The sequence below is a fragment of the Polypterus senegalus genome, chromosome 1, assembly GCF_016835505.1.
Source record: "Polypterus senegalus isolate Bchr_013 chromosome 1, ASM1683550v1, whole genome shotgun sequence".
Classification (NCBI taxonomy): domain Eukaryota; kingdom Metazoa; phylum Chordata; class Cladistia; order Polypteriformes; family Polypteridae; genus Polypterus; species Polypterus senegalus.
This window is the reverse complement of record NC_053154.1, coordinates 165,312,747-165,335,262: the sequence shown is the minus strand read 5'-3', so window position 1 is coordinate 165,335,262 and position 22,516 is coordinate 165,312,747. Positions and strand designations below refer to the sequence as shown.

Sequence of the window (22,516 nt, the reverse complement as noted above, 5' to 3'; positions counted from 1 at the left end):
CATATGGCATCCTCAGTTGACCTGTTTGAGCGGTATGCAAGCTGAAGAGGGTCAAGGGAGGCAGGGAGATTAGTCTTTATGTGTGACATGACTAACCTTTCGAAGCACTTCATGATGATTGGTGTGAGTGCAACTGGTCGGTAGTCATTCAGGCATGTCACTGATTACTTCTTCGGCACTGGTATGATGTTATATACATTATTTTTACCATTATCAACATTAACATTTCTATATCTACAGGGTTCACCAGCATCTGTATTATCATTTATTTTGATAATGTTTCTGAGATGTTTCACATTGTCTCTTTGCCCAGTCCTGTGGGCTTCACTGTGCGTAATTTTGTTTCTGTGACTGCGGTGAGCCAGCATTCACCCGCCAGTCAACAGTTTATCCAAACCATTACATCTTCTTGTATAAATGTATACCTTAGTTAAATACTTCAAGATTTCGGCAACAACACTTCATACAGGGGCTGACTCACTATTTGGGATGACTATAGGTGAATAGAAACAAACACTTGTAGTATAATGATCAGTGAACATGTTTTATAAAACAACTGAAATCTTGAGAGTACCAAAATGCAGAGGAACAATATATAACATGCAGTCAAGACTGCAGAGTGTTATGAAAACTTTACTGCAGATGGAGGCCATGAAGCCCCATGCTGGATGCTGGCTACAGCAATAGTCTGCTGCTGTAGTTCAAGCTCCAGCAAAGGTTTCTTTGATATGAAATTGTGTCTAGAGTGTCCACTGAATTGGGGATGATATCAAGGCCAGAGGCCCCTGGGTGTCTTAGCTCCTTAACAGAGAGCTGATCATACTTTCAACCATGTTACATGTGGACACTGTGGTGTTTAGTGCAGAGTGGTATTTCTCTCTTTTGATTTCAGTGCAAGACTTGATCATTTCTCCTTGGTGTCATTTTGGCTCATGGTTACCCACTTGTTTCATTGAATTCAGGGTTTGGGTTGGGGTGATGGTTCATTTGTGTCCCTTTATCATTGTGGTGTGCATATATTCCAACATTTCAATAAACAAGTGAGGGGATCTTGGTGGAAAGGCCTGTTGTCGTCATGAGCTCCTGGCATGAATCTAAAATGCCCTACTGTAGCTGGTAGATCTGCCAATAGATGACATGGAAATGCTTCTTGTCAGGATGAAGTTGCACTGGAAGTAGTCCTGGGTGTGATCTGATAAAGGCCTTTACCATGTCAAACAGACAAACTAGGAGTTGAGAAAGGAGAAGAGTCAGAGGCTTATCTGGCAGAAGGAAACAGGACAACTGGAATGCAGGAAGAAGGTAAATAATTATATCCCAAGGTGGTTAGCTCTGTAAAGTACAGGCAGGTCCAGAGGGGCATATACTGTAATGTATTGTTATTTTTGTTCTCCTCTTTTTTGTGTACAAACCTTCAGTTATACCTTCCCATTTGTGCATTCATTTTGTTGTCAAAATTGTCTTCTTATAATTTATCTGGATTATGCTTGTGCCTTTCTGGTCACAATAATAAATACTTGATTAAAATGCAGGCAATAAATATTTCAAAAGAAGAAGACCACCTGTTTCATCACACTTTTGAGAATATTTTAACTTCCATCAGGCACACCCTGATCTGATTTTCCTCAGATCAACATTATTTTGAGATTTGAAATGAAATTATTCAGTACTATCAAAAAACACCCCGGAACACGGGAGCTAGTCCTAATTTTCTGGAAATATATTAAAACTGCCTTTCTCTAGCCACATGGTACAGTAAAATACAAGCTGAGGTTTTCTCTTCATTATTTAAGAGTACAGAGTGTCAGGCTATGACAGGAGTGCATTATCTAATAAATATTTCCTGATTGTCACTTGTATTCATAAACAGACATATTTAATTACACTGGGCCTTTTTGAAATTTCCTCACGAATGAATGAACTGAATTAGTGTTATATAAGCCCAGCCCCAGATCAAATCCCCAACTTTCATAAACAGATTTGGGAGACAATATTGCAGTTATTGGACCCTTACTATTGCATAAAAACAACTTTTGAATGTTATGAAGCATAAAGTACTCACTCAAATCAACTAAAAAAAGAGTTGTAATCACTAATAGGTAAGTGGTTTGGCCAACAGCCAATCAGAAAACATTTTAGTGCATTTATATCCACTAAGTTCATGGCTTATGATGTGAAAGTCGTACAACATTAAAAGAGGAAAATTTTGCTCTTCTTCAGTTTAATCTCCTTGTCATACACTGTTTTAAGTTTCAGTTAGCATTGTACAATATAAATTAACTTCAGAACTCTAATTTACACAACTACTTATATAATGTGGTAACTTAGTAAAAAAATAAATAAAAAATCATTTAATGGGTAAGAAAGAATACAATGAGACAACATGTGCCTCTTTTTGAAATATTTGCCTCATGGGATGACAGCTATGTGAAATAAAAATGCTAAAGAAAATCTCACCATACTCTTTAATTTCAAATGTCCGGTCAAATTTCTGCTCTTCGTTTCTCCACACAGTCAGCATGTAGTTCCCAACAGGGGCCTCAGAACTGGTGACAAAGGAAAGATCCAAAATTCCTCCAGTTGAAGATTTATTCAGCCACTGGCCAATTCTGTTAGAATTGGGATCCTGGAACAAAGTTTCAGAGACAAAGCTTCAGTGGTTCTGAGAGAAGAGAATAACCTGTTCCAAGAACATTAGTAACATGCAGCTCCTCCTTGTAAGTCTGGATATTTCAAAAAAGTCTTGCAGGACTTTATTGTTCGGTCTACATATAAATACAAATATTAGTAAAATTTTTACGTAATTTTGCAATTTAGCCTAATGCTGCCTATGTATATTAGGTGGATACTAATGGTATCTTATAATTACACCTGGAAACAACTCAACTATCAATAAACTCTCTACCTGTCTCAATTATGTTTTCACATAGATGTCTGCAAATATTGTGCAATTCAATAAAAACAAAATGCAACTGCAATATATGACTAATCCTGCCAACTTCTCCAATTCTGTTATGTCAACTGTGAGACCCAGTGTAGTAATCTTCTTATATAATACGTTACCGTTTCTGCCCGTCTGTCTGTCCTTTTAAATCACCTGTAGCTCGCAAACAGTTTCACCTCTTGATCTGAAATTTAGTACACATATACTATGTGACCTCTACTGTCTGCTTTCGGGGTGATGATTTTTATTACTCCTTTTACTTTTATTTTATTGTTGAATCAACTCTAGGCAGCGGCCAGCAGGGCGGCCATGTGGTACATGCGTACGGGCACCGCTCTCATCCCTACCACCTTCGCCGTCACTTCCTCTACCTCTTCATATCTTAAATCACTCTTGAGGCAGATTGAACACTTAAGTGCCAGCTTAAGTAAAAAATTAACAAATCGTACTAAGTAATTGCAACACAAACACTGACTTAATCAGTTTTAATGCAAAAAGATGCCGACGGAACAAGAGAAGAAGAGGGCTGCTAGAGTGGAGAAAATAAGAGCTGATCATGAAGCAGCAAGCGCATCAACCTCTGAGCAAATGAATGCTAAACGTACAGAGAAAGAGTAGGAAAACTAAGTCAAGTGTATTCACTGCACATTATCATGCAGTACACCGTTGCTGGTAGTTATATGACAGCACTCTCAACTTAGACTGCTGCTTGAAAATTGAATTGTGCCATTTATGAAATCTCTATAGGGTTTAAATTTAACATGCATATCTAGCATGCGTTATGCTACAAAGCTTTTTGTTTTATGGTTGTTTTTGCTAATTAGGAATTACTTTTAATGTGTTTTTATTTCTGTTAGATTTGTTTATTTGTTACTTGTATTCTGTATCTTTAAATATGCTGTCATTTTGTGTGTTTTGTGAGTGGAGCCACATGTAGAAGCATCATCTAATTAAAATGCATTCAAAAGAGCATATCTGCAGTATGCAATACCTACAGCTTGTCTCGAGATATGTTCTCTTAAGGACATCATTCTCGACGTACCCATTCCAAAGTGTTTATCACATGTGATAATAAAAACCATTGCATTTTTCATTCCAACAGCTTGTGTATACAACCAGTACAATAACCTAAAAAAGGAAATTTTAAATAAGGAAAAAAATGTAATAAACAGAAAAGACTGATATAAGAAGTATTAATTTCTTTGATGCTCACTGATTATTGCACAGAGGGAAGTAACTGATTGTCTGACTGCGGGGATTTCAAACTTGGGTCCTGGGATGTTAGCATATAGCGGTTAATGGAATTTGTTATTTATTTACATTATTTCTGCTCTCGTTTTGCTACATTGAGGTCAGATCACCAGAATATTTAATGAAATCTAATGAGATTGGTACTCCTATCATTCTTTTTTATTTCTTATATTTTTTTGTATTTAAATGTTTATTAAGAGGTACTTTGTCTGATATCTCACTCATACTGTAGTGCTAAAGTTTGCAATGCACCATCTGTTGGAATGAAAAATAGATTGCATTCTATAATTACAAGCATTACAAAATACATTGCAATAGATGGTACATCTAAATGTTGTTGCTGAATGTGCCCAAAAAAGTGTTACTGCTGGATAAATATAAGTTAATTCATATAGATGGGAAAACTTTCATTTTCTGTATGTCCTTGTCTAAAATTGCTTTCTTTGTTTGAATCGGTCTTCAATTTCTTTTAATTAAGTGTAGCTATTTTCCATGTACTCATGCACAGCATTTTGCTAACTGTATTTAGCTGAGAACTTGAAGAACTTGAAGTTGTTTAGTTTTTACCACACAAAAGGTCTACAACCAGAAAACGACTGATTTGATAATTTATTTAGAATCATATTTTACATAGAACAGTTTTAAAAGGAAAAGGTTGGATATTGCTTACCGTGAGCACCACACTCGGATACTAGAAGAGAACAAGAAGATGACAGAAATTGATATTAGTATGTCAACCAGTCGTTATCTCAGTTATAAGTCATTCCAGTTGTATTGGCCTTCAACTACTGTATATTCCAAATACACCTGCTTGGAACTTTGACTTTGTCTAAAACGAATGATCAAATTCACTGGTAGAATACAGTTAATTTCTTTACCATTTTCATGAGCCTCCCAAAGTAAGACCTGTTTCTATATCTATTACACTCTAAGTGCAGGATAAGCACACTATGAGGTCCACTATTTGCAAACACATTTTGGTTATGTATGGGGTCAGAAGCTAAACTAACTAACACTGCCTTATGGTGGTCCCAGAACTCTCTACTAGCTCTGAAGAATGACCACACCTCCTGTCTTGCTACACTGACCAAAACCTCCAACCCACCATTTAATGCGTCGTTGCCAGTTTGGATAATTCTAATTGACCTCCTGAATAGGAAGAATAATCTTAATGTCTGTCTGCATCCAATATTATCCCCATGTGAGGAACTCATTGGGACTCTCATGACTACAGTTGAAACATTCTTTTCTGTTGTGCTAATTTGGCACTCAGATGAACACACTTATATGCCTGTAGTGGGACCGAAATACATTAACAATGGGATAGCTCAAGCAATGACACAACCCTTTTGTAAATCAGATTTTAGGAATGAGACACTCAGGGATTTCCCATTATAGGGAATGTTCTTTCGGATAGTTTATACTAATTAGAGCACAAAACATTACAATGGAGTACCAGTAAGAATTTACATTAATATGAAGTCATCCATATGCTGGATATGTCTAACAGAATGCACAGATCTCCTCTAGGGTGGTTCCCTGATGTATCCACATTACAGCCTTGAGAACTCTGAGATGAGTAAAAGCATCAGAGAATGGCTAGATGAATAAGACCTTGGGGCACAAAGCAGCTCAGTGGTGAGTGCTGCCGTTGCACAGCTCCAGGCCTTGATTCCTATCTGATCACTATATGAGTGAGGTGTGCATGGTCTTCTTGTGGTTTCCTCTGAGTATTCTGACTTCATCCCAAACATGTGCATGATTAATTAACTGACATTCCCATAATTATGTGAGAAGCATGAATAAAACATTATATATTTTACAACATTATTGCACAGACTGTGGCAGAGGATTCAAGGTAAGGCCCATATTTAGTTGCTGGTAATGATTCTGGACAGTCATGATGTTGGTCAAACATTTAGGTAAGAATTTTATTCTACTCTGTATGTAAAGTGTACCAGATACCAAATGACAATACATTAGAATTTGAAGTTGAATAGATAAAAATTTGTGAACAGAAATATAAATCCACACAGCCCACCACCTCCACACTCCATCACACATACATCCCATCTCATTTCTGCTAGTACAACTTGATTTAGTATGGTGCTTACCTGTAAATTGAGAGGAACAAGATTTTTCTCCAGTGACACTACTCTAAATTTTACTGTTAAGATAATAAAAATAACATACAGTAGAATTATATGAACAGAATCAATAATAACACAATCTCACATAACAGCATGTCAGACCAAAGTACAAGGAATGGAGTGATGGCACCTACCTACTTGTCCAGGTTTATACACGGGCTTGTCAGTCTGTATAAAGGTCAAAGGTCGCAAGACCGTAAGTGACACCTTTTTTTGAGATGTCATCTTAAATGACTTTCCTTGTAGTTCAGCATGTATATATGCAATGAAGTTTGCACTGACAAGTGGGACCTAAAGCACAATAAGGGAAAGTGATTATGAAGGTGGAAAAAAAGAACCTGCCATTATTTCCTGTGCTGTAACAAAGCTTGACTGACTGAGTTTATTGGTCACAATGGATGTTAAACAGGAAGACAATGCAACAATTCTGGATGATATGAAAGCTAATTCTACATTTCTGGGAATTGCTGTAAGATTAAAGAAATTAGAAGATACCTCATTAATTTCTGAAATGAACACAAGACACAAAATATTAAAGGGTAAGTTCATGTAACAAATTTGAATGGAAAGAAATAACTTTGACTTGAAAACTACTGAACCTATCCTTTGGGCTTGTTGTGTGTCAGAATGCTTTGACATTTAGGCAATTTTGAGCTATAAATACAATATATGCAATTATTCCCAGAGCAGTGGGTAATGATTAAGAACTTTAACTGTACCCCAAACACAAACAGAAAATAGAACACACCAGACCAGATGAATGTAGCAGAAATGAGCATTTGTATATATCTTACATTTATTCTAAAAATATTGTTTGTTATAGCAATTGTAAGACCAGTTACCAGTGCTTGTTCTCTTAGTGTCCCAATGGCTTATATCACACACTAGATTAAGACATACCAGTTGTCTGTGGATAAACAATCATGGCATTTAAGCTGCTTTAAATGTCCTTAAAGTTGGCTTTACTCAGCCTAATATCCACCCTCATAAGACAAAGATACTTTTTATTTGTGCCTCCTTTGCTTTAGACCTCTAAATGTACTTTTTACTTTACTCCGGTAGTCCTCATTGTAACATTGAACCTCCTTATAATATCTTCACTTTCTCCAGTTTCCATGATCCTTTAAATATCTGTGCAAGAACACAAAGTTGAACCACTTTTCTACGAGCAGGATAGAATCCACATTCCTCCTCATAGATCTATGATGGTTCATCCATTGAAAGGAGAATTCATTCTAGGAAATAACCTTACACAGATTTTTTCAGGGAAGCTGAGTGTGTGTGAAACCTTGGTAACTGGAACACAACCACTTTTGTCTTTTGTAAAAATGGTGAGCACCACCCCAGTCTGTCAGTCCTAAGGCACTCCCTTTGTCTTCTGTGCAATATCTGTTGCTTTTAGCACTTCCAGTCAGGTCTCATCAAGTGGTGATCTGATGACCATCCATAACATACAACCTCAAATAAAGTGAATCGTTCACCTTTGGCCCAAGGTACTCTAGCATTAAATACACATGTAAGCAACCTTGTGTCTGAAAATGGTGTTTAATTTGGACAATCCGTGAGTAGCTCAGAAATTCACTGTTCAGATTTAGTTACTGAAGGCCATTCCTCATAATATCAACTAGCTGCTCTATGTAGACAAATTTATTAGTACTCCTCCACAAAAAAGAGGAAAACGCAATTGTCTCTAAAAAAACTTGAAACTGACAAAAGTAATCGGCACCCATCATTGGTAATTCCATATTTAACAAATTGTTTTGATCCATCAGAAAATTTCAAGTAATAACACAAATGAAAATGGTGCGGACAAATATGATGGGAACTTTAACCTAATATTTTCTTGCACAACATTTAGAGGCAATCATTGCAAACAAGCGATTCTGGGAGGTCTCAATGAGACTTCTGCACCTGTCAACAGGTAGTTTGGCCCACTCTTCCTGAGCAAACTGCACTAGCAGGGTCAGATTTGAAGGGGGCCTTCTCCAGACTCCATGTTCAAGTTCTTCCCATAGATTTTCAATAGGATTTAAATCAGGGCTCATAGAAGGCCACTTCAGAATAGTCTAATGTTTTGTTCTTAGCCATTCTTGGGTGCTTTTAGCTGTGTTTTGTGTCATTATCCTGTTGGAGGATTCATGCCCTGCAAATGAGACAGAGTTTTCTGATACTGATACTACTACATTTCCTTCCAGAATGTCTCAATATTTCATTGTTCCCTGCACAGACTCAAGACACCATGTGTCTAGCGCAGCAAAGCAGCCCCAAAACATAACCAAGTCTCCTCCCATGTTTCACAGTATGTATGGTGTTCTTTCATTTTTTTGCCTGTGGACATAAAGATGATAAGACTTGCAAAAAGATTCAGGTTTCATTAATCTGCAGAAAGGACATTCTCACATAAACACTATGGCTTGTCAATATGCATCTAAGCAAATTCCTGTCCAGCTTTTTTTATGTCTTTCTTTCAACCGAGGAGCATTCCAGGGTCTTCTTCCGTTGAGCCCACTGTTTCTCATAAAGCAGTGGAAGGTGCAATCAGACACTGATGGACCTTGACCTTGCAGTTCAGCTTGTATCTCTTTGGAAGTTGTCTTTGGCTTTTTGTCTACCATTTTCACCATACTTCTGCACATTCTATACTTGATTTTCCTCTTGTAGCCATATCCAGGGAAGTTGGCTACAGTGCCATAGACCTTATACTTCCTAATAATATTTACATCTCTTACCACAGGGGCATCAAGCTGTTTGGAGATCATCTTATACTCATTGCCTTTAACATGCTTGTGTATAATTTTCTTTCTGATCACCTCAGACAACTCTATTCTGGTCCATGTTCAGTGTCGGACACTGAAAAAACATAGTGACAACTTTTCTCCATTTAAATAGGCTGAATGAGTTATTGCACAATTTGGAGACGTGTATCACTAATTAAAGAAAAGAGCTAGTTTAAAAAAATTCACTCAAATTCAGTTATTTATAATCATTACAACATGGCTTGAAGTACTAGGTTGTTGTACCGTGTTAGCCATTATGAATGTAGAGAAAAGCCAAGCAAAATGACACCTTTTATTGGCTAACTAAAAAGATTACAATATGCAAGCTTTCGAGGCAACTCAGGCCCCTTCTTCAGGCAAGATGTAATAAAGAAACTGAAGTTTCCTGTGTTTATATCCACACACTAGGACAAGAAACAACAATGGTAAATTTTTGAATGAAAACTCTTAAAATGTAAAAAATTAATAGGTTCATTCAGGCTAAGATTAATTTAACAGGAGATAGAAGAAGAATGTATGGTCAAGATCTTTAGATAAGATAACTGTCCAACAAAGTCCTTTGAAGTTTGTGATGAGTTTTTCAAAACGATATGGGTCTGTAGTCAGGTTGTCTGTGTCAGTCTGAGAGATGCAAACAGTCCTCATACCTGGCTATAAAACTCTTTTGTCTCTATTCAAGCCAAGTTGTAACATATTCAGTTTTAACATGAGTTTAACTTCCCATTCTTTTCTCTCTTGCTGTGTTTTGAAGTTGCCCATAAGCACTGTGACTTTAAAGTCCCTCTCACAGTGTCCATGGCTGTTGAAGTGGGCCGCTACAGGAACATCTGTGTTGCCATGTTTAATGTGGAATCTGTGCAAATTCATTCTCTGGCGGAGTGTTTGATCAGTTTCTCCCACATAGAGTGTAGTGTCAGGACATTTCATGCAGAGAATTAGGTAGACAACATTCGATGATCTGCAGGAAAATGATCCCTTTATGTGATGTTCAAGTCGGCAATGTGGTATAACTATACGGTCTGTATTGTAGATGTGGGCACACGTTTTACATCTTTTCTGTAGGCAGGGAGATGTGCCATTTTCTGTTGGTTCATTTAGGGAGCTTCGGACAATTAATTGCTGAAGGTTTGGTGGTTGTCTGGATGCCAGGAGGGGAGGTTCAGGAAATACATTTTTTAGTGTTTGGTCGTTGTTTAGTATTGGCTGACACAGACAACCTGACTACAGATCTGCATTGTTTTGAAAAACTCATCACAAACTTCAAAGGACTTTGTTGGACAGTTATCTTATCTAAAGATCTTGACCATACATTGTTCTTCTATCTCCTGTTAAATTAATCTTAGCCTGAATGAACCTATTAATTTTTTACATTTTAAGAGTTTTCATTTAAAAATTTACCATTGTTGTTTCTTGTCCTAGTGTGTGGATATAAACACAGGAAACTTCAGTTTCTGTATTACATCTTGCCTGAAGAAGGGGCCTGAGTTGCCTCGAAAGCTTGCATATTGTAATCTTTTTAGTTAGCCAAAAAAAGGTGTCATTTAACATGGCTTGAATAAAGACAAGAGTTTTATGGCCAGATATGAGGATTGTTTACATCTCTCAGACTGACAGACAACCTGACTACAGAACCACATTGTTTTGAAAAACTCATTAGAAACTTCAAAAGGCTTTCTTGGGCAGTTATCTTATCCAAAGATCTTGACCATACATTGTTCTTCTCTCTCTTGTTAAATTAACCCTAGCCTTAATGAATTTATTAATGTTTTACATTTAAGATTTCTCATTTAAAGATTTACCAATGTTGTTTCTTGTAGTTAGCCAATAAAAGGTGTCATTTTGCTTGCCTTTTCTCTACATTCATAATGGCTAACACGGTACTACACCCTAGTACTCAATGACATATCAAAGGCATGCAGGTATACTTAGGACAAATCACTTTTCAGGGGCATATATCACTTTTTCAATGAACTGTAAGGATAACAACAAATTTGACCACATCTACCTATTTGTCCAAATTAGTCCACTGCTCATCACATGGGCATGTCCATATGTGAGCAAATAAATTTCACAGTAGGATTACAGAATCAGTAAACAGTACTCTTTTGAATATCAAATTCAATGTCTCTCGAAATGTAGAATGTGTAGAATAGCTGCTTGGTACATTCATCAAACTGCAGTAAACAGTGTCCCCTTTACAGTGCAAAATGGCATTGAGGCAACCCTCTCATCTACCGAAATAAACCACAACTGGACAGCAATCAGCTAGAGACCTATAGTACAACTCCAGATGTAAAGAGACAAAGTGTTATGCAAAGAGGTGAGATCAACTACATCAAGATAGGATTTTTTCATTCTTCCTCATGAATTCTGGCTTCTTCTTGATGTTTTTTGGAGGTATTAGGTGGATAGGACTGGTGAGCTTTGTTGGGCTGAATGGCTTGTTCTCGTCTCCTTGCTCCATCCCTTAATCTAACTCTTTCTTGCCTGTCATCTAATTAGCATTGCAACCAAATGTCATCCTTCATCTTACTGGTGGTGAGCCCACATTCCAGCTCTATGCACATTTTTTTGGACTGGACCAGAATGAGCAATGTGGGCATCTGGTCACCTAGTGCTTGTTCATGGCCACTACTCTTGGGCCTGGCTTCATCAATGGTTCTGGTAGTCCTTGTCTTTGGAGAAATTCTCTTAGATTTAATTCAGACTATAATGAGAGTCATTATGAATTGTTCTATGTTTGGCCACTCCTGTCAGATCATTTTTTTCTGGGTAATCCTATTTAGAAAACACACCACTGTTAACCATAGCTCTTAGAATCACTGAGGAGTAAACTGATTCCTACCTTATGGAAATGGTGATACAAGCATCTTCAGAAGTTCAGAGTTTTAAATATTTTATGTATGGCAGACCTGCACAACAGCGTGATAACATAATATGCTCCAAACACTGATGGCAAATGATGTGAGCCTCATTCTTACAGTCTTAAGGTGTATAACAGTTTACAATTTCATATGAATGTATTATTTCACTCTTTATTCTTTGAACTTAACAAAGCTTTCTGCCACTGGTATTTTCCTTATGTTCATATGATTTTGAATGTGACCTTTCCAATCATCTGAGAGTTTGCCTGAAAATGTCTTTCTTACCTGGAAATTGATACATCGGTAAAAGTCTTTTTCCTTCACCGTTTCTTTCATTAAGTGTACTTCTTCCAAGTCTATCTTCAGCCTGATATTGAAAGACATTGTTTCATTGGGATTAAGAACCTGAGCACAAAGTTTTGCCATTGATCCTCCTTCAAGAGCACAAGGAACTATCACAACATATTTCCTGGAATGAAGAAATTGATAAAAGTAGTTAATTCTCCAAAGTGCGACTACATAAAATGTGCACTTGAAAAGAAAGTGGAAAATGACAGAAGTAGAAGTGTCAAAACCAGTGGTTCTCAAACCCACCTATGGGGACCCCTGAGGCTGCGGGTTTTTGTTCCAACCAACTTCTGTGTTTATTTGGACTCCTAACTTAATTAAGCAAACTGTTTGTATACTTTGGGGTCAATGTGGAAATTACAAAACTAAGTTTGGTAAATTTTTATTAGAACATACAAGGCATTTACAGTATGTGCATTACGTGGGGATAATTTAGTGTTTTTCAGATTGTTTCTAGGATTTTCATCATCACAATTTTCATTCTTCTTTACTATGAGAAGGTTAGTGGATCTGATGCAGAAGTACACTCCTGAAATTAAAGGTGTCAAAGTGGAATTACAGAATGATGCCATAAGGGAGGGCTATTCAATTACAAATTCACCTGGGCCAGATTTTCAAACCAAGAAATGTAGCAGGGCCAGACATTTCCAGTTGTTGGTAAGCAGCAGGTAATAACAAATTTTAAACCAACGCAAAGGAATGTATTGAAAAAGAAGTAATGTTTATTCATTGTTTCCATTTTAAATGTGGTCACATTTTTTCTGCTGTTATGCACCCAAAATCTGGAATAGCCTGCCAATAGGAATTCGCCAAGCTAATACAGTAGAGCACTTTAAAACACTGCTGAAAACACATTACTTTAACATGGCCTTCTCATAACTTCACTTTAACTTAATACTGATACTCTGTATGTTCAATTCTTCATAATAATTATTCACAGTGGCTCCAAAATCCATACTGACCCCAACTCTCTCTTCTGTTTCTTTTTCCGGTTTCTTTGTGGTGGCGGCCTGCGCCACCACCACCTACTCAAAGCATCATGATGCACCAACATTGATGGACTGAAAGCCGGAAGTCTACGTGACCATCATCATCAGGTCCTTCCATGAAAACCCTAAATACAAAGAGGACTGTTTGATTTATGTTAGGTAGATTGCCCAGAGGGGACTGGGCGGTCTCTTGGTCTGGAACCCCTACAGATTTTATTTTTTTCTCCAGCCTTTGGAGTTTTTTTTTTTTTTTTTTCTGTCCACCCTGGCCATCGGACCTTACTCTTATTCTATGTTAATTAATGTTGACTTATGTTTATCTTTTATTGTGTCTTCTATTTCTCTATTCATTTTGTAAAGCACTTTGAGCTACATTTTTTTGTATGAATATGTGCTATATAAATAAATGTTGATTGATTGATTGATTGGTTTGACACAGGCACATGAAAAAGGACATAAACACACAAAAGCTGTAGCTGAACAGAATCTGAGGTAGTAGAAAGAATTGTTCCCCCTTTGAAATAAAAAGATAAACATTTTGGTCAAATGTGGCCTAAGCACATCTCAAAGTGCATAAAAACAAAAAAGTGAGCAGTATTAGCAATAGCATTTGTTTACCTTTCGAAACAAAATAAATATTTTGGTCATATATCAATCACCCAGGCACATTACAAAGTGCAGTAACAGAATGAAAAAAGAACTATCAATGCTATCAAAGCTATATGTCAATTTATTTATATAGCACATTTAAAACAACATAGTGATGCTGCGGCCAAAGTTCTTTACAATAATAGAATAAAAGAAAAAACAAAAACAATAAACAATAAAACATAAATAGTAATAAAATATATGAACATAAAATAAGATAGAAAAAATAAATAGAAATAATAAGAGGAAACCATCAGTATTACTGAAGGTCACTGAAAGCAAGTGAAAAGAAGTGAGTTTTTAATCTCATTTTGAACAGTTCAATTGTTAGATGACTCCTTAATATGATGAGGTAGAGAGTTCCACAGGCGAGGAGCAGCAGCTGCAAAGTCCCTGTCCCCCTTAGTTTTACACTTGGTACGAGGGACAACAAGAGACAACTGACCAGAATATCTAAGCACTCTGGATAGCTGGTGTAAAACACACAATTCAGATAAATAGGCAGGAGCAAGCCCATGTAAAGATTTAAAAACTAGCAGCAAGATTTTAAAATCAATTCAAAAACTGACAGGCAGCCAATGTAAAGAAGCTAAAAAAGGAGAAACAGTCATACTTCCTTGCCCCAACCAGAAAGCGAGCGACAGCATTTTGGACCAGCTGTAACCTGTGTATCAGTGATTTGTTAATCCCAGAATACAGCGATTTGCAATAATCGAGGCGAGAAAAAATAAAAGCATGAGTAGCTTTCTCAAGATCTTTAGAAGATAAAAAAGGCTTGATCTTACCTAATAGACGAAGTTGGAAGAAGCAACTCTTGACTACAGAATTTACTTGTTTCTCAAAAGAGAGGTTACTATCAAAGGTAACACGCAGATTGCGGACTTGAGGTTTGCAAGAAGACCAATTTGGGCTTTAGCTGGTGGACCCACTATAAGCACCTCTGTTTTATTTTGATTTAGATCAAGAAAATTATTAACCATCCAGGATCTTAGTTCAGACATACAGATGTGGAGTTGATCTATTGCAGAGTTGCAGACAGGAATATAAACCTGTGTATCACCAGCATAGCAGTGAAAAGAAATGTAAAATTTCCTAAAAATCGCTCCAATAGGGTGAAGGTATATAGAGAATAAAATAGGACCCAAAATGGATCCCAGAGAAACACTGTATTTGAGAGGAACAGTAGATGACAAAGAGGAATTTAAAGTCACTGAAAAGTGTCTACCAGTTAAATATGACCTGAACCAGTTAACAGCAGCCCCTTTAAGCCCAACAAGATGTTCGAGCCGCATCAGCAATATTTCATGGTCAAAGGTGTCAAAGGCAGCAGACAGATCAAGGAGGACAAGGACTGCCGCATCACCTGAGTCAGTAATAAGAGAGATGTCGTTGAACACTTTTAGGAGTGCCGTTTCAACACCATGATAACTCCTAAAGCTACTGTATCAGTGCACAAACCATACAAAGTAATAACAGTAACTAACACACATGAACTCTCTACTACACACTGAGGGAACACAGGTTCGTTTTAAATCACCACACGTGTGATTAGAGGTGCATTTCTTGTAACCAAAAAGATGGTAGTGCATACATTGCATTTGGATCAAGTTTGAGGTACTGTGAAGATATATGTGAAGATAGGGGCTGAGAGTTCTAGTGCTACATGTTTTGTTTATTTGGTGAAAAAACATAACATTTTAAATTTGAAATTGACAAATCATCAAGTATAATAATAACAATTCTTTATATAGCACTTTATTCACTACTCAAAGCACTTTGCGATCTCCACACAGGGAGGAACTGGGATACAAACCCATTATCTCCTTATTGTGAAACAGTGGCAGTACTATTACAACACCTGTGTATGTGTGCTGTACTGCATAATATTACACTTGATAGTTTAAAATTACAAACACACAATTTCCAAAACAGAAGAATATTAACAGCAGGTTAATGACGAGCTCTGAATTCTACAAAAAAAGTTGTTCTGTAGTTCCGTAAAGCAATCAGTGCTTAATTTTAAAGAAAAATTCCAAACTTTTTGCATGTTTTCATAAAATGCAGACTTTCTAACTTGTTCTTTGCTTTGAATGTCAATGGCTGATCGCTATCCTCGTAACAGCCATGAATCTACAGGATCGAAGCGTTTGAGTGGACGGCCAATGTGGAGACAATGCTTGTCAGTAATGAGACACTAATTAGAGTAACAATTAGATTAATTTGTGAAAGCCATTGTTCACACTCACTTAATGAAACTGGAAAGCAACAAAGACTCAGCACACAATTAGTTATGGAATCATTTAATATGTAGTCGATGCCACGATCAGCTATTACGGTCGAGGTGCCAGTACAAAAAACTGCCGTGTACCATCACAAAAAAAAAAAATAAAAAAATCACTGTATCACAGACTAATACCACCACTTTCATATACACAACAATGTGCAGCATTGTGGGTTGAATGTTCCTAGGCTACTCTGAGTTTCCATTCATAATCTGTACTACTGTAGGAATTTCTTAAGGCTTGCAAAATGTGTTTTTCTCTGCGTTTCTGGTGGGATCATGAGCTGGGCCACTCAGAGGTTGCTACTGGGCTGCCATTTGAATAGGCTGGCCATAGGGGAACTATTTTTGGTCCCCAAAAGAACCATCCATATGAAAGTTCCAGAAATAATTATTTGTTTAGGTAAGTATCAGTTTCCAACTTAAGAAAAGATGATAACAGACTTGTGAAATACCAATGGCTTCATGGGTTAGAAGGACTCTCGCCGCATACAATAATGCTAAGTTTAGGTTTTATTAACCTTTTAGGATCCTGTCAGGTAGCCGACTATATAGTAAAGATTTCTGTTTTGTCCACATATTAAAAACATTTTCAAACTGCAATAAAACAATTTCACATTCAAGGGACCCTTCCTAGAATGAAATTGGTCTTTGGGAAGCAATGTTTCAATGAGAATCCAAACAACCCAGTAAAGTGCTATTACAGAACCAATATTTTTTAGATTGCAGTTGCAGCCTTTAGCATTCAGTGTTGTTTGTCAGGTGCCTGCGCTGCTCATTTTTAACTGTCACTATTAGGGTACAATTAAGGAACAAGCTCAAGCTAATAGGAAAATGACAAATAAGAGTTAAGAGTTTAAATCTATAGCAAAAATACAAATATTTCTAATATTTTTACTATGCTACGCTGTCATTGCAACTGATCTCTTTTTCTTAATTCCAAATAAACTCACCCAGAGTTAGTGTAAAACCATTCAGAAAATGACTTTGAGAAATGTCAACAGTAGCAACATTTAGTGTTATACTAGAAAAGTAGCTTTTATATAAAAAATAGGAGAAATTCCACAATTCCAAAAAGAAAAATTAGCTTACGGTTCTGTGGAGATCTCTGCTTCACAATAGTGTAGAAACAAGCACGCTGACAACAGCAGCTTCCACATGATGCCTTGGAGTTCTGCTGCTAGACTGTTTGACTTGTGCCTTGATCAGATTTTAAAATTCTCTCAGCCCCCAGATCTGTCTGTGCCATCCCTGTGATGCAACTGCCTGCATATTTACAAATCCCTGAACTTTATCTAACCTTTCTGTCACTCCATACCAAAGCAACTGTCAGGATTAACATATACATTTATATATATATATATATATATATATATATATATATATATTGGTTTGAATACTTACACTGAACATTAGTCGATGTATATAGTAGGGTGTGCCATGGATCTCAGAAAAAAACAGAGGCTTTTTTTACTCGGACAGTGTACCATTTACAGGCCTCCATTTTCAATTGCCCAGCTTAAACAAAACATTTCACTTTTCTCTGTGTTGCTCTGTGTTATGTTACATTCTGCTCCGCTCTTACCAGTTGAGTGTTGCCTATCCTCGCTACTTGCTTTGACTTTCCAGGTCAAGTGGAGGGCTCCATTTTAAAGCCCAACCTGAAAGTACTTCCAGTGCACAGTTTATTGCCTCCGGGAAGCACATCTAGGTCAGACAACACCACAATGGTCCTTGTGCTCTCTGTATTCGACCACTCACCCTACTGCGCTCCCCCAGAATCCGACAGGGCATCCCCATGGGTCCATAACTCCCATGCTGCCCTGAGGGTGCCCATACTGGTGCTCATTAGATAGAATGCTGCCACCTAGAGTACAGAGGGATGCTTTGCCCATAGCAGTCACTCAATATCCTGTCCTCCTAGACTCCCAAGCCAGTCCAGTGCATCCTTTTTTGACTGCAAGGAAACCGGCCACAGTGTGACTGCTGCTGCAGTGTCTTTCTGTAACTACATTCTGACCCAGAAGGGGAGTATTACAAATCTCTCGCTGACCTTCCCTAATCAAGGCCCACTTGCCAGGCAAAGGAGCTCGGTCCATCCTGGCTGGGATGCCGATCCGCCCTCATAATATATATATATATGCATATACACAAGGGTTGGCAAAATGTAGGTTTACAGTTGTCAGTGCGCAAAACACAGAGTTTATTCCTGTATCATTATTTATTTATTTATTATGGTATTTTTTATTTGTATTATTTGTCTTTTTCATATTATTAATGTGTGCTTAAATGTGTAGCAATCTTAACCTGCCTGTCTTTTCCATATGAACAACTGTAAATCTACTTTTGCCCATCCCTGTGCATATATATATATATATATATATATATATATAGATATATATAGATATATAGAGTACCTAATACAAATAGTACATGACACATGTTTTATCCTAATTCGGGCTCATCACCTTTGCTTCCTCTTGCCGGGATCGAACATCATGCATCACTGTCTGAAAGCCTCAGATGTTGTGTCAAGGTGGCTGGTTCGCTTACTTGACAGTGTGTAGGAACGGAGTATTATATACATAGGTCTGAATCTCAATCTGATTTATTGACTTGGTCACCTACCAGGTAATGCTTGTGGTGGGTCAGCCAATTGGCAAACATCTGCCACACCTTCTCCGTTAGAAGAAGCAGATCATAGGCATGTTATAGAATACCTATCTATAACATGCCTATGATCTGCTTTTCACAACTGTGAGGTCATGGCGAATGTGTGCTGACTGGCCAACCAACCACTGTAAAAATCCCAGGGTCCTAGGAACTATTGAAATCATCAGAAAATAAATTGAAAATCTGAGATGTCAGATAATTGAAAGGAACGAATACTGGGCGTCACTCTCCTAGGAGGTTTCATTTTGCTGGCGTGCTTGCCTCGCTTGTGTATTAGCGGCAGTAGGAAAAGTAAAAGGGATTTGTTGATATGTTCACCTTGCTTCTGTATTAGCGACTAAGCAAGTGACTCTTTGGAGATTTCATTTTGGCAACGTGCTCAGCTCGCTTGTGTATTAGTGGCTAAGCAAGTTTGTTTCCTTGGAGGTGGAGCCCATACCCCGATTCCACCTCTCACTTCCGGGCCGGACAGACAGACACCACACAAGGAATCACTGTCACTGACAATATCACTTCCTTTACTTCCCACAGCCCTGAGAAACCGCCCATGGAGGGAAACTGACTCCGCCCCATCCAGTCCCTCTGCCACTTCCCAGCATGGCACTTCTAATTCTAGATAGATATGGCCACTGAGGGAGGTTCCCACCCAAATACTGACTGATCAAGAGAGAATTGCAACACCCTAAGTTTGTTTTGCTTTGCTACATTTTACTTTTTTTATACCTTGTTGCATCTTTGAACACTTGTTTTTTTTCTGAACATTATATATATTAGGAGGGGTGGCGCCCCAACATTTCATCCTGTGGACTGTGAATTTTTTTGGTTGACTACACATATATATATATATACTGTAACAAGATGAGACTTCAGACATATAAAGGTTTGGGGTAGCCACCCGTGTAATATGTTCCTGGCTGCAAAAAGTAAAGAATTTATAAGTGAAAGGCAGTTTACAAGACTGAGTCCAAAACAGAAGTGAGCTCCAGAGGAAGGGAGTGAGATTTTATATGAAGTCCAGGGGAAGTGATGTCGTCCTCGGGCCCGGGACTGGAAGTGGCATGTCCTGAGTCGAGGCAGTGGTTCCTGGTGGGATTTCCTGGGAAAGGTCTGTAGGGAACTTAGAAAGAGCATTAGTGCAACCTGCCACCCCCGGGCAGATGTGTTACCATTATTCTCCAAGACCTTCAGCTGCCTCCTATTCATACTGTGTGACAATAGATAGATAGATACATAGATAGATAGATAGATACTTTACTATATATACATATATATATATGTTTGTGTATATATATATATATATATATATATATATATATATATATATATATATATATAAACTGCTCAAAAAATTAAAGGAACACTTTGAAAACACATCAGATCTCAATGGGAAAAAGAAATCCTCCTGGATATCTATACTGATATAGACTGGGTAATGTGTTAGGAACGAAAGGATGCCACATTGTTTGATGGAAATGAAAATGATCAACCTACAGAGCCCTGAATTCAAAGACGCCCCAAAAATCAGAGTGAAAAATTATGTGGCAGGCTAGTCCATTTTGCCAAAATTTAATTGCAGCAACTCAAAATTGTACGCAGCACTTTGTATGGCCCCTGTGTTCTTGTATACATGCCTGACAACATCGGTGCATGCTTCTAATGAGATGACAGATGGTGTTGTGGGGATCTCCTCCCAGATCTGGACCAGGGCATCACTGAGCTCCTGGACAGTCTGAGGTGCAACCTGGTGGCATTGGATGGACCAAAACATAATGTCCCAGAGGTGTTCTATTGGATTTAGGTCAGGAAAGTGTGGTGGCCAGTCAATGGTATCAATTCCTTCATCCTCCAGGAACTGCCTGCATACTCTCACCACATGAGGCCAGGAATTGTCGTGCACCAGGAGCCACTGTACCAGCATAGGGTCTGACAATGGGTCCAAGGATTTCATCCTGATACCTAATGGCAGCCAAGGTGCCTTTGTCAAGCCTGTAGCGGTCTGTGTGACCCTCCATGGATATGCCTCCCCAGACAATCATTAACCCACCACCAAACTGCTCATGCTGAATGATGTTACAGGCAGCATAATGTTCTCCATGGCTTCTCCAGACCCTTTCACTTCTGTCACGTGCTCAGGGTGAACCTGCTCTCATCTGTAAAAGCACAGGGCACCAGTGGTGCATCTGCCAATTCTGGTATTCTATGGCGAATGCCAATCAAGCTGCATGCTGCTGGGCAGTGAGCTCAGGGCCCATTAGAGGACATGGGGCCCTTGGGTCACCCTCATGAAGTCTTTCTGGTTGTTTGGTCAGAGACATTCACACCAGTGGCCTGCTGGAGGTCATTTTGTAGGGCTCTGGCAGTGCTCATCCTGTTCCTCCTTGCCCAAAGGAGCAGATACTGGTCCTGCTGATGGGTTATGGACCTTCTATGGCCCTCTCCAGCTCTCCTAGAGTAACTGCTTGTCTCCTAGAATCTCCTCCATGCCCTTGAGACTGTGCAGGAGACACAGCAAACCTTCTGGCAATGACACGTATTGATGTGCCATCCTGGAGAAGTTGGACTACCTGTGCAACCTCTGTAGGGTCCAGGTATCGCCTCATGCTACCAGTAGTGACACTGACTGTAGCCAAATGCAAAACTAGTGAAGAAACAGTCAGAAAAGATGAGGAGGGAAAATGTCAGTGGCCTCCACCTGTTAAACCATTCCTGTTTTGAGGGTCATCTCATTGTTGCCCCTCTAGTGCATCTGTTGTTAATTTCATTAACACCACAGCAGCTGAAACTGATTAACAACCCCTCTGCTACTTAACTGACCAGATTAATATCCCATAAGTTTCATTGACTTTATGCTATACTCTGATTAAAAAGTGTTCCTTTAATTCTTTTGAGCAGTATATATATATATATATATATATAAATTTTATATAGACCAGTTTAGACATATATACATATCTGTTCAGATGCATTTTGCCATAAATGCTGTGCATGTTGACATACTGTAGATACATCCTATTTTATATATAGATCAATTTAGAAATACACAATCAGTTTAACTACAGTAGAGCAGTCTGGATTTACAAGAATAAACATTGTGTTACATCTCAGTTTTATTTTTCATTGCTGGAACATATTTGACACTGTTCTATATATTTTACATACCTGTTGTGTGTGTTTTATTTTGAAAATCATTTTGGACTAGGTTGCTCATTTATTAAGCACTTTCTTTTTCTTTCATTATTTTAGCAACTGCATATATCCCTGTCTCACTGAGCTGCTGCATTCCACTACGGTTTGTTTCACCTGCCTCTCTCTGTGTCCTCTTTTCTGAAGCTGACTTTTGATATTCTCAAAAAAGATATGAAATTATATTTTAGGAGACATTACACAAGATGTGATTACACTGTACTTTAACTTTAGCTTACACATTCCCTTTTTAAAACTGATCTTTCTAACATTTAGTTTACTATTGCTCATTTGTATGCTAACAGAAAATCTAATCAATTTTTGATGGAAATGTTTTTCACTGCAAACTTCTTTATTAAGTGTTTTAGAAAACTAAAGTATAAAATTAGAATATGCAAGAAATGAATA

General features: G+C 37.9%; 1 protein-coding gene across 2 annotated transcripts in view; it reads right to left on the bottom strand.

The window, feature by feature from the left end:
- LOC120534455 (alpha-2-macroglobulin-like protein 1) overlaps positions 1 to 17,469 on the bottom strand; it is a 121,681-nt gene extending 104,212 nt beyond the window's left edge. For both annotated transcript variants that reach the window (XM_039762044.1, XM_039762053.1), the window contains exons 1-6: positions 17,345 to 17,469; positions 12,272 to 12,455; positions 6,480 to 6,636; positions 6,310 to 6,362; positions 4,866 to 4,886; positions 2,458 to 2,626 (exon numbers count right to left, since the gene is read on the bottom strand). In XM_039762044.1, the coding sequence (XP_039617978.1) occupies positions 2,458 to 2,626; positions 4,866 to 4,886; positions 6,310 to 6,362; positions 6,480 to 6,636; positions 12,272 to 12,455; positions 17,345 to 17,412 (652 nt within the window). In that variant the 5' untranslated portion in view covers positions 17,413 to 17,469. The remainder of the gene's footprint in view (positions 1 to 2,457; positions 2,627 to 4,865; positions 4,887 to 6,309; positions 6,363 to 6,479; positions 6,637 to 12,271; positions 12,456 to 17,344) is intronic.
- Positions 17,470 to 22,516: the final 5,047 nt, after the last annotated feature.